We start from the raw sequence: 12,246 nt of genomic DNA, 5'->3' as shown, positions 1-12,246 counted from the left end.
TTCAAGGCCCTGGGGTTTGTTTCCGGGGGGTCAGCGATCCCGGCAGCAAGGCTGGATTTCATGGCACTGACATTCCAGTGGGAGAACAGAGAGCACACAGGTCAGGACACACACAAGCAGGCTGTGGCACGTGCCCTAAGGAAAACCCACGCAGGCTGGGGGCTGGAGAGCCATGAGGGGGGTCACATTGGATGACAGGCCTGACTAAAATTAAGGAATGAAGAAACACACAGAGACCTAGAAAGCAAAATTGTTTTGTTTTCTTGTTTTTGTTTTGTTTTGACAGAGTCTCACTCTGTTGCCCAGGATGGAGTGCAGTGGTGTGGTCAGAGCTCGCTGCAGCCTAGAGATCCTGGGCTCAAGCAATCCTCCCACCTCAGACTCCCGAGTAGCTGAGACTACAGGTGCACACCACCATGCCGAGCTAAATTTTTATCTTTTGTATCTTTATGTTGCCTAGGCTGGTCTCAAACTCCTGAGCTCAAGCAATCCTCCCACCTCAGCCTCCCAAAGCACCGGGATTGCAGGCGTGAGCCACCGCGCCCATCCTAGAAAGAATTTTTGACAGAGAGATCAGCAGGTTTGGAGTATTCAAGAGCTGCCACGGGCCAGGCATGGTGGCTCACGCCTGTAATCCCAACACTTTGGGAGCCTGAGGTGGGTGGATCACCTGAGGTCAGAGTTCAAGACCAGCCTGGCCAACATGGCGAAACCCCGTCTCTACTAAAAACACAAAAATTAGCGGGGCGTGGTGGCGCATGCCTGTAATCCCAGCTAGTCAGGAGGCTGAGGCGGGAGAATTGCTTGAACCCGGGAGGCAGAGGTTACAGTGAGCTGAGATTGCGCCATTGCACTCCAGCCTGTCCAACCGGGCAGTAGAGCAAGACTCCGTCTCAAAAAAAATAAAATAAATAAATAAAGGAACTGACATGAAGACCTATGTGGCTATGTGGCTCAGGCCAATCGGAGAAGACAATGGTAGATCAGACTGGTGAGAGAAACAAGAGTCATATCAACTGAAACTGAAAGTTGGAAGTAATAGGTGTGATGTAGCTAAAATTATGTGAGACGAGGGCAAAAGTGCCTTGTGCAGTACCTGGCATAGAGCAGAGGTTAAATTAATTTGGCTTTACTTTAAATTCTTTTCCATTCCTCCAGCTAATCACAAAGAAATGGCCTCTTGTCTATTGACTATATTGCAGCTGAACATTGATTGAAACTTTTGGCCATTGGCAAACCTCTCTGTATAATAAGCTGTGTGTGAACCCATAGTGAATGCAGACCCTCCCCAGCCATGCCTTCCTTCACTGACTTCACCATCCTACGAGGCAAGAGCACAGGAGGCTTGTGGTTTTGTTTCTGGACCAGTCTAACAGCTTGTCAGGCACAAAGAAATCTCTGCTGAAACTGTAACCCCTCGCAAAGTGCCGGCTGGGGGCGGGGGTGGAATGAGAAGGCGGGGCAGTGAGAGGCTGTACAGTACAGCTCTTCCCTGGACTCCACAAGGTTAAGCCCCCAAAAATCTGGCTGTTACTGATTAAGTGAACAGCCACGAACAAGCGCCCACTGAGGCGGTTCCTGCATCACTCTGAACTATTTCCTGAATGAATCACTGTCCTACTGTGGAGTCTTCTTTCTCTAGACAGCACAAGATTTCCAAGTAGAGAAGTATGCAATCCTTTGTTTCCAGAAAACAAATGTTAAGAAATAGAGGAGAATCCTGGGAATTAAAGAAAAGCAAGGCGGCTTATTTCCGGCTCGGTATCATCATCTACTGGCGAGCGGTTACCGCAGCCCCATGACGCACCCTCTTCTCCTTGGCGGTGATGATGGCGTCCTTATTCTCTTCTGAGACCAGGACGCAGGTACTATAGGAGGATTGGAGCATGTTGATCACCAGAGAATTGGATAGCACGTCCAGTTTCTTCACCTCATCTCCCGTCACGTTCACGCTTCCTGCGATTCCATACCTGAGAAGACAAAAGGCTGAATGAGGAAGTCACTAGGGGGTCTTAACTCCAGCAAAGAGCCCGGGACCCTAAAACGCCAGCAGTGCAGTCCCCTCTCGTTCTGTGTCTCTGGAGTCTCCAAGTCACACGTGCAGAAGAAGGCGATTATGCCTCGCAGGATGCCTCTCAGCCTTGCCTCCCTTACACCTTGGAGTCGTTGTCATATTTTCTTAGCCTTCTAATGAGATGACCCAGGATTCAGTCTCACTAAAACACAAACCCAGGCTCAGCACGGGGAGATGGAGCAGACGGGGGGGCTCATCAAATCAGACCCATTGCCATAACTGAGGACTCCAAAAGTAAAGGACCGTGGCCTCCAGCTCCTGGAATTTGTTTTTTCTTTTTTCCTTTTTTTCTTTTTTGAAACGGAGTCTTGCTCTGTCGCCCAGGCTGGAGTGCAGTGGCACGAACTCTGCTCACTGCAAGCTCCGCCTCCTGGGCTCACGCCATTCTCCTGCCTCAGCCTCCCGAGTAGCTGGGACTACAGGCGCCCGCCACCACGCCCGGCTAATTTTTTTCTGTATTTTTAGTAGAGACGGGGTTTCACCATGTTAGCCAGGATGGTCTTGATCTCCTGACCTGGTGATCCACCCGCCTCAGCCTCCCAAAGTGCTGGGATTACAGGCATGAACCACCGTGCCCGGCCAAGCCCTGGAATTTCGTCTTTGCGGATTGTCCTCACACAGTGCCCTGCTGGAATGAATTAAAATTGCCCTGTGGTAACTTGGTGTTACTTGAACTGAGAAGGAAATGTGGCGGCAGACTTATTTCATTTTTTTCTTCACTGCCATCCCAAGCAGTATAAGAGAGTGCTACTACGAGAATTCTATGCCAGTCAGGGCCAGGGCCTCGTGCCTGTAATCCCAGCACTGTGGGAGGCCGAGGCGTGTAGGTCGCTTGAGCCCAGGAGTTCAAGACCAGTCTGGGCAACACAGTGAGACCCTGTCTTTACAAAAAAAATACAAAAATTAGCTGGATGTGGTGGCACACACCTGTAGTCCCAGCTACTTGGGAGGCTGAGATGAAAGGATCATCTAAGCCTGGGGAGGTGGAGGTTGCAGTGAGCTGTGATCACGCCACTGCACTGCAGCCTGAGCGATGGAGGGAGACCCTCAAAATAATTCTATCTAGAGGCTTTGGGTTTTAGAGCTCATATGCAAAGGTCTCCCCACTTCCACCCTCACCCCTTCAGGGGGTTCTCAACACACCAGCAGGAGGGGTCCTCCTAAAGTGCCCGCCCCCCAGTCTTACCCAGAGGCAAAATCCAAGTCCCCACAAGTGGGTGTCAGGCACCACTGTGGAATCTCTGCGCCCGGGTTGGCATGGCTGCCCATCTCTCTCATCCTCACAGGGCCAGCCCCAGCCTCTGAAACCTCCAAGGCACACACCTGCCTTGTGACTGACTGCCCAGTGGCCTTGCTGCCCCACCTGGGACACTCTTCCTCAAGAGCCATGTGGCGGCCACCCCAGTCAAGCTTTGGCTCAAGGATCATCTCTCAGTGGTGCCTTCTCTGGCCGTCTGTTTGGAGCAGCATTCCCTGGTCCCCAACATCTTACTCGATGCATTTTCTCCTCTGCCCTGACCACCATCTAGGTTCTGTTTATTGTCTGTGAGCTTCCACAATGGCAGGATTTTTTTTTTTTTCCATTCTGAGGGAAGCCGTATCCTTCATGTGTCCACCCTGCACCACTACAGCAAGGCTCAGCCACCCCGCCACCCTCTCACGTTCCAACAGATGTCCCTGGGCCAGCACCCAGCAAGCGGCTCTGGTCCGTCTCGCCTTCACTAATGGTGTTCCCACCACAGCAGTGCTCTCTGCCCAGCTTTCTTCCTGCTATTCCTCCTTTTCCTCTCTGGGACGCCTCCCTGGTCCTCTCAAGTGGGCCCCACACACCAGAAACACCCCATCATCCCTCCTCAGTGTTCACCACACTCACGGACTGGCTTCCTGCTGCATGACCTGCTTGCAGAGGGCAGGATCCGTCCTTCTGTCTATTTCTGCAGTGCCCAGACACACAGCCCATGCTCCATGTCTGCTCACTGAGTTATGAGGAAAGGATGGCAAGAAAGGAATTTCCTTTGCCTACTGATGTGAATGCTATTTATTTGCTGAAGGAAATCTCAGGTGGTTCTAACAGGTAGCCAGGGTTGAGAACCACTGATCTACCTTAAGCTGGGGACAAACTCATTTCCCACCCTCTTCCCTGAACGGCACCCCCACCTCACCCCACAACACCAACCCCCACCCACAGCACATCATTTGGTGTCTGAGGAACCATGACGTGAGCCGTCAGCTGTCTTGGAAAACACTCCTACCAGCCTCACCCCAAAGACTGTGCCTCCTGTCAAGACAAAAGCAAGCAAGCAACAGCAGCAACAAAACTAGGTTGACTGCATCTGAGTTTCAGGGGACCACAAACGCAGGCCCTGGTTCGATATGGAATCTGAATGCACTTGCCACTGGAGAATGAACAGCGGGCCCAGGCCTGTGGTGGGCAGACTGAGAAACAGCCTCTACCCTGCGCTTTGCAAATGCCCCCTCATCCGCCTAACCCCACCCCTCAGCCGACCCCCTGCACCCTCTCTCCAGGTACTGGGCAGCACTCCTCCTCCTGGAAAGAATGGAAACTCACCAGGAGATGTGAGTTCCCGGCAACAGCTTCACCTGAGATGATGGGTGAAAGGGGCTCTCTAGCCCGTAGGACAGTATCTTCCAGAGTTCTGACTGGCACTAAAGCTCACTAACACAGTCTCTAAAGGAATGATCCCCCAGGGCCATAAGAAAGCCAAGGAGAGGCTCCGGGCGGGCACTCCAGCCTCTCTTGTTCCCACCATAAGGAGAAGAGGAAAGAAAAAGGGGGAAAGGAGACTCTCATAACTTTTAAATTGCATTCACGGAGCCCTTGCTAGAAATATCTCCCCAAAAGGAGCCAGGGGCTTGCGGTCCCCTGCCTGGGTGGTGGTGGTGTGTCCGGAATTGGTAGGTTCTTGGTCTCACTGACTTCAAGAATGAAGCCACGGACCCTCGCGGTGAGTGTTACAGCTCTTAAGGTGGCGCATCTGGAGTTGTTCGTTCCTCCCAGTGGGCTCCTGGTCTCGCTGGGCTCAGAAGTGAAGCTGCAGATCTTCGCGGTGAGTGTTACAGCTCATAAAAGCAGTGTGGACCCAAAGAGTGAGCAGTAGCAAGAGCAAAACAACAAAGCCTCCACAGCGTGCAACCAGACCCAAACATGTTGCTAATGCTGGTTCAGGCAGCCTGCTTTTATTCTCTTATCCGGCCCCACCCACATCCTGCTGATTGGTAGAGCCGAGTGGCCTGTTTTGTCAGGGTGCTGATTGGTGCGTTTACAATCCCTGAGCTAGATACAAAGGTTCTCCACGTCCCCATCAGATTAGTTAGATACGGCGTTTCCACACACAGGTTCTCCAAGGCCCCACCAGAGCAGCTAGATACAGAGTGTCGATTGGCGCACTCACAAACCTTGAGCTAAACACACGGTGCTGATTGGTGTATTTACAATCCCTGAGCTAGATATAAAGACTCTCCACGTCCCCACCAGACTCAGGAGCCCAGCTGGCTTCACCTAGTGGATCCCGTACCGGGGCTGCAGGTGGAGCTGCCTGCCAGTCCTGCCCCGTGCGCTCGCATTCCTCAGCCCTTGGGTGGTCGATGGGCCTGGGCGCCGTGGAGCAGGGGGTGGCGCTCGTCGGGGAGGCTCGGGCCGCACAGGAGCCCATGGAGTGGATGGGAGGCTCAGGCATGGCGGGCTGCAGGTCCCGAGCCCTGCCCCGCGGGAAGGCAGCTAAGGCCCGGCGAGAAATCGAGCGCAGCGCCAGTGGGCCAGCACTGCTGTGGTACTCAGTACACCCTCCGCAGCCACTGGTCCGGGTGCTAAGTCCCCCATTGCCGGGGGCCAGCAGGGCTGGCTGGCTGCTCCGAGTGCGGGGCCCGCCAAGCCCACGCCCACCCAGAACTCCAGCTGGCCCGCAAGCGCCGCACGCAGCCCCAGTTCCCGCTCGCGCCTCTCCCTCCACACCTCCCTGAAAGCTGAGGGAGTGGGCTCCAGCCTTGGCCAGCCCAGAAAGTGGCTCCCACAGTGCAGTGGGGGGCTGAAGGGCTCCTCAAATGCCGCCAAAGTGGGAGCCCAGGCAGGGGAGGTGCTGAGAGCAAGCGAGGGCTCTGAGGACTGCCAGCACGCTGTCACCTCTCAGTGGGAGTGTGAGACAGGCCACACACAGCCTGGCTGCTGCAGGATGGAACACCACCTTTTCCCTTCCTGAGAAACAATGCCAGGGTCTTTTTAAAAATAATCCAAGTGTCTTCTTAGACAGAAAGAATTTCTAGCCACTGGGCTTCCCCTGCTGCCTCCCTGGGTGTCTGTTACACAGGGGCCAGGGAAGGTTGCTGTCTGACTTGGCAGAATATGGGGTCCCAGCTGGGATATGGGGCCCCTGTTGGCCCCAGGACCCTGCCTCAGCTGCCCAGAGGCTTCCACTGGCTGCGCCTGCCACCCAGTGGTCATTGACGGCTCAGGCACAGGCAAATCTGGTCTGGGCTTGGAACCGCGGTAGTGACAGGCACTGTGCGTGTCTTACGGGGCCGGCACAGTTGAAGTCGTCATCACATGCGCTCGCTAACTCTGCAACAACCCTAAGAGTTAGGGATGCTACTATCTTCTCCATTTCACAAAAGGAATCTAAGGTCCTAGCAAGAGTAAATCACGCCCATTATCACACGGTAGGAAATGCCAAATTAATAAGCACCTCAATTATCCAGTTCCTAGGGCCACTTTGTCTCCTTGCTCAACCGCCATAAAGTCAGAGTTTTGCAGCAGATAAGCAAGACCCCTACCATGGCAGCCACTGCCTAGCCAAGAGCCCTGCACAGAGGGGGAGCCCGATTTATGTGGATGAATCACCCTGAGATGGACTCAGGCAACCGCATTGAGGATAGCAGGGTCCGCACAGGGAGAGGCAAAGTCCCTGTCTACCGTCACTCAGCAGGGCTGTCACCCACAGGAGCAGAACAGGGCACCGCCTGCCCTCACATTCTGGAAGGCGATTAAATGCAGAGCGTGGCTGTTATTGCCAAATGAGGTAAAAACAGAGCTGAAGCATCCACCCACAGGAAAAAAGCAAGGATAATGCACCGTTAACCTGGGTCCTGCTACTGGGTCACCACCCCTAAATAAATACAGTCTGTGGTGATCAAATGATAATTACATCTTGTAATCTAATGCTATCACTTTTTGTATTAAAAGCACTTAATTGCTCAGAGTAAATATTTTAAATGATTGGACTTTGTTAGCTCCTCATTTTGAGTCTCTTTCATCCCCAAAATATGTGTTCCTTCAGCTCCTGAGAGGACCTCCCCTGGAATTACTACAAGGGAAGCCCAAAGAAAGCTGGGGTTTTGTTTGTTTGTATGTTTTGAGATGGAATCTCGTCCTGTCACCCAGGCTGGAGTGCAGTGGTACGATCTCGACTCACTGCAACCTCCATCTCCCAGGTTCAAGCGATTCTCCTGCCTCAGCCTCCCGAGTAGCCGGGACTACAGGCGCCCGCCACCACACCCAACTAATTTTTGTATTTTTAGTAGAGACAGGATTTCAACATGTTGGCCAGGATGGTCTTGATCTCTTGACCTCATGATCCACCCACCTTGGCCTCCCGAAGTGCCAGGATTACAGGCAGGAGCCACCGTGCCTGGCCACCGGGTTCTTTTTATTACAGACTTAAACTGGACACTGGGCTGTGACCATCAGCTGTGTAATGTGAACCTGGCCTCATCTGTGCTCAGATAAAGCACCAAAGAGAACCCTGTGGAAGAAACCTCTGCGCTCCCCTCCCAGGACTAGCACCTCCCGGCTTCCTGCACACCAAGTGGAGGTGAAGATAAAGAGAGAGTCACAGAGAAGAAATAAAACACATAGCCAGCAAAACACTCCTTTAGATGATGAGAGAGCAGATGCAGGAAGGGGCTCTACCAAGCTTCCTATGTCGTAAATAATTTCCAGCTCCTAACATATTTGCAAACTTATTACAATAAAACACTCATGTCTGCAAAAGGCATAAAAAGATATTTCACGTCACCTCTCTACTTCTTTGTTCCAGTGAGACTCTCTCTGTGCAAATACAAGTCATGATAACACAATACATATTTTAATGCAACAAGCCACTGCACTTGGTATCATTATAATAACTGGAAAAATTATATGTGTATTTCTTCATAGCATGTTTTCGTTCCTTTCTCAAAACAAGTCAAAGGCCCCTTTATCAAAGCACACATGATAGGAACTTGAAATGCAGCTTCCATCTAGGGCACACAGGGCCAATAAGCTTTGGACCCAGTTTCTTGCCAAAGCACCTGAAGCTCCCACACCCCTGCCTGGGCCTGGGGTGCTCTGTGCCCCATGCCTGCTCCCCAGGACTCACAGGTGGGCCAGGCCAGCCTTGCGCACAGCCGAGGAGATGGCTTTGATGGCCGTCAGCATTGAGTTCAGCAGCTGGGTGAGCTCCCCAGTCCCTTTGGCCTGACGCCCCTTTTCCATAACGTAGCGGGTCAGGGTGAGCATGTCGGTTTCGAAGGGGCTTCTGTCCGTCATTTTGGCTGGAATGCTTCAAATCCTTTTCTCCTGGCAGGAAACCTTGCTTACTTCTGAGGGCTGCAGCTCCGCAGTGTGGAAGCCGATAAGAAATCTGTGCTGGCCCTGCCAGGATCTCTAAGGAAAAGGGCCCCAAACACATGACTCAAACAACTGCTGGGGCCCTCAAGGAACTCCCTCTGGCCTCGGGGACTGTGGCAGCTGCCAGGGAGCCGCAGCAGTCTGTAAATAGGACAGGCTGCCCAGAAACATGGAGCTGCTTTCTCCTGCTGAGCACCCCCTTTCAAGATACCAAGAAGCCACCATTTAGGCACAGGTGGGAGGTGAGAAATCCAGTTGATTAAAAAATGATGCATAAAACCCTCTTATTCCAGGCTCCAAAGGATTCTTCACATATAGTGACTGCAGGGCCTGGCTCTCCCGAGGGCGGAGGTGGCAGATTCGCAGGTTCCTTATCTGGGACATAGGTCACATAGTAACATAATGGCAACCCCAGAATTCCTTTAGCCAGGGTTTGGAATAAGTTAGGAAAGAATGCTTTTTATTTCCAGTAGGCATGTATGACCAGTGGATATCCACAGTAGAGATCCAGATCTGGAAGAAAACTGTTATATTCCTAGCACAGTTCCTGGCACCAGTGTTATTTTGTCAATATCTCTGGATGTCCACTTTTGTAACAAAAATTGCTTATTAAAAAGGAAACACTAAAGAAGTGGATAAAGACAAACCTCCTCACCACCAGCCCATCCTCCCATCCCACCATCACTGCTACTAGGGCTGGTGGCGGTCTGTGCAGCCAGTAGGCACTGGTGGGGTGCATATGGTGGTGGAAGCACTTTCTCTAGGGCCAGCCAGACCTGGCGCTGAGTCCCAAGCTAGCTATCTATTGGTTGCATGATTTGAGAAAGTTATTAAACCCCTTGGAACCTCAGTTGTCTCACTCTTAAATGAGCATAACCGTGAAGCATCCATCTTATAGAGTGGCTGCAATGAGATGTACCTAGTATAGTAGGTGCTCAGTACTTTGTTACCTATTATTGCCCTTCCAGTCTTTTTTTTTTTTTTTTTTCTGAGATGGAGTCTTGCTCTGTCACCCAGGCTGGAGTGCAGTGGCGTGATCTCGGCTCACTGCAAGCTCTGCCTTCCAGGTTCACACTATTCTCCTGCCTCAGCCTCCCGAGTAGCTAGGACTACAGGCGCCTGCCACGACGCTTGGCTAATTTTTTGTATTTTTAGTAGAGACGGGGTTTCACCATGTTAGCCAGGATGGTCTCGATCTACTGACCTCGTGATCCGCCCGCCTTGGCCTCCCAAAGTGCTGGGATTACAGGCGTGAGCCATCACGCCCAGCCGCCCTTCCAGTCTTCCAATGTGCTCACAACTATTGTGCAATCATACATAATCTCATTTCACAAAACAGTAGAACATGCACATTTCTCTGAAGGTCTTTTCCCCTGACAGTTATGTCGATTAGAATGTGTTCAGCTGCAAGAAATAGAACAACTAGAGCAATTTACACATGGGGGTTTATTTCCTCATAGACCAGGAGTGCACTAGGAGGTGGTGGCTGGTGTTCATTCAGCTGTTCTTGGTTCCACTGGGACCCCTCTCTGTCTCGTCTCTGTCATCCTTGGTTGGCTGGATTGTGCCCCTTGCTTGGCATCCTGGGGGCACAAAATGTCACTGCAGTTCTGAACATCTGGCCCACGTTGAAGATGCAAAGAGGGGAGCAAGGGCAGCTCCAACCACATCAGTTCCCTTTTATTAAGAAAGAACAGTTTCCCTGGAACCCATCCTCCCACCCCCGTAGACGTCCCTGTGCACAGCGTCTGCCAGATCAGGGTCGTGTGGTGATGCCTGCATTGGGAGCTGGGCGCTGGCATTGGATCAACCAAACTGGTTGAGGAGGGCAACCAAATGGTTGAGATGGGCATTGGTGCTCACAATTTATGTGGAAACTTTCAGATAAAACTAAGATCTACCAGTAGATCTTAATATGCAGGTTTAAGATCCCAAATATATATATATGTTATTTATATATTTTTTTAGTTCCAGAAAGCAAATATTATGGGAAGATGTCCAAGTCAGCACACAGAGGCTTGGATCATTCCAGCTTGTGGACATTCAGATAATTTAGGTAAGTTTGCTCCTCAAATAGTAATGCAACAAACATCCTTATATTGGGGCAAGTGCTTCAGTAAGATACAACCCCAGAAGAGGAACTGCTATGTGACAATGTTCTAATTCTTTTAGCGGGGGTGTGGGGGGGGTCTATCTTCACTTACCAAGAAATATGCTACCTCTTAATAGAACAAATACAGGATCCCATACCCTTTTTGTGATTTTCATTCAATCTATTTCAACTTTCAACACTGAGGTGAATGGATAGATGGAGAGAGATGACACCTCTATCTCAGTGTGTGGCACACATTAATCCACCCAATTATTTGATCCAGTAGTGCTATTTTTACAGATGAGGAAACTAGGGCTTCCTAGGGATAACACAGCTACTAGCTGGAATCTCAGCCCAGAGCTACCTGAGGTCAGTGTTCTTTCTCTTATGTGATACTTTCTCCCATTCTAGGATGCTCCTCCTCCCTAGATGACTGAGCACCATACACGACAATGCACATATGCCTGTTAACACAATTAGAACATAGAATAAGACATGAGCTTAGAATCGAGTTCTAACAAGAGAGATCGCTGTGTATAATAAAACAAGAACATCTGCCTGGGTCAGACCAGAGTATTGCTAAATCTATACCCAAAGGAAAGAAGCCTGGGCTGTGAATCAAAGCCCTCTGTGACTCAGATGCCTCAATTTAAAAATGAGATCCAGCTGAGCACAGTGGCTCACACCTGTAATCCCAGCACTTTGGGAGGCCAAGGCGGGGGGATCACTTGAGCCCAGGAGTTCAAGACCAGCCTGGCCAACATGGTGAAACCCCATCTCTATAAAAAATACAAAAATTAGCCAGTGTAGTGGCGTGCACCTGTAGTCCCAGCTACTCAGGAGGCTGAGGTGGGAGGATCACTTGAACCTGGGAGGCAGAGGTTGCCGTGAGCCAAGATAGCACCACTGCACTGCAGCCTGGGTGACATTGAGAGTCTGTCTCAAAAAAAAAAAAAAAAAAAAAGGGAATAGACTTCATGATCCCTAACTGTATTATCTTCACTTAGTTTTAAAAACACACATTTTCGGCCGGGTGCAGTGACTCACGCCTGTAATCCCAGCACTTTGGGAGGCCAAAGCAGGCGGATCACGAGGTCAGGAGATCAAGACCATACTGGCTAACATGGAGAAACTCCGTCTCTACTAAAAATACAAAAAACTAGCTGGGCGTGGTGGTGTGCACCTGTAGTCCTAGCTCCTTGGGAGGCTGAGGCAGGAGAATTGCTTGAACCTGGGAGGCGGAGGTTGCAGCGAGCCGAGATCGCACCATTGCACTCCAGCCTGGGCAACAGAGTGAGACTCCATCTCAAAAAAAAAAAAAAGAAGAAGAAGAAAAGAAAAGACATATTATCACTGCTTCCAAGTGTTTCTGAATCCAAATGAAAAGTGGTTGCCTTCATCATTCAGAACAATACTGTCACATTGAGAAATATGCTGGGGAAAAAAGTTATTAGCAAG

General features: G+C 50.9%; 1 protein-coding gene across 1 annotated transcript in view; it reads right to left on the bottom strand.

The window, feature by feature from the left end:
• FBP2 (fructose-bisphosphatase 2) overlaps positions 1-8,715 on the bottom strand; it is a 35,344-nt gene extending 26,629 nt beyond the window's left edge. The window contains exons 1-2 of the mRNA XM_520718.7: positions 8,446-8,715; positions 1,808-1,970 (exon numbers count right to left, since the gene is read on the bottom strand). Coding sequence (XP_520718.3) covers positions 1,808-1,970; positions 8,446-8,615 — 333 coding nt within the window. The 5' untranslated portion in view covers positions 8,616-8,715. The remainder of the gene's footprint in view (positions 1-1,807; positions 1,971-8,445) is intronic.
• Between the last annotated feature and the right edge of the window lie 3,531 nt (positions 8,716-12,246).

The sequence above is a fragment of the Pan troglodytes genome, chromosome 11 (genome assembly GCF_028858775.2).
Source record: "Pan troglodytes isolate AG18354 chromosome 11, NHGRI_mPanTro3-v2.0_pri, whole genome shotgun sequence".
Taxonomy (NCBI): Eukaryota; Metazoa; Chordata; class Mammalia; order Primates; family Hominidae; genus Pan; species Pan troglodytes.
This window is presented reverse-complemented; position numbering and strand designations above follow the sequence as displayed.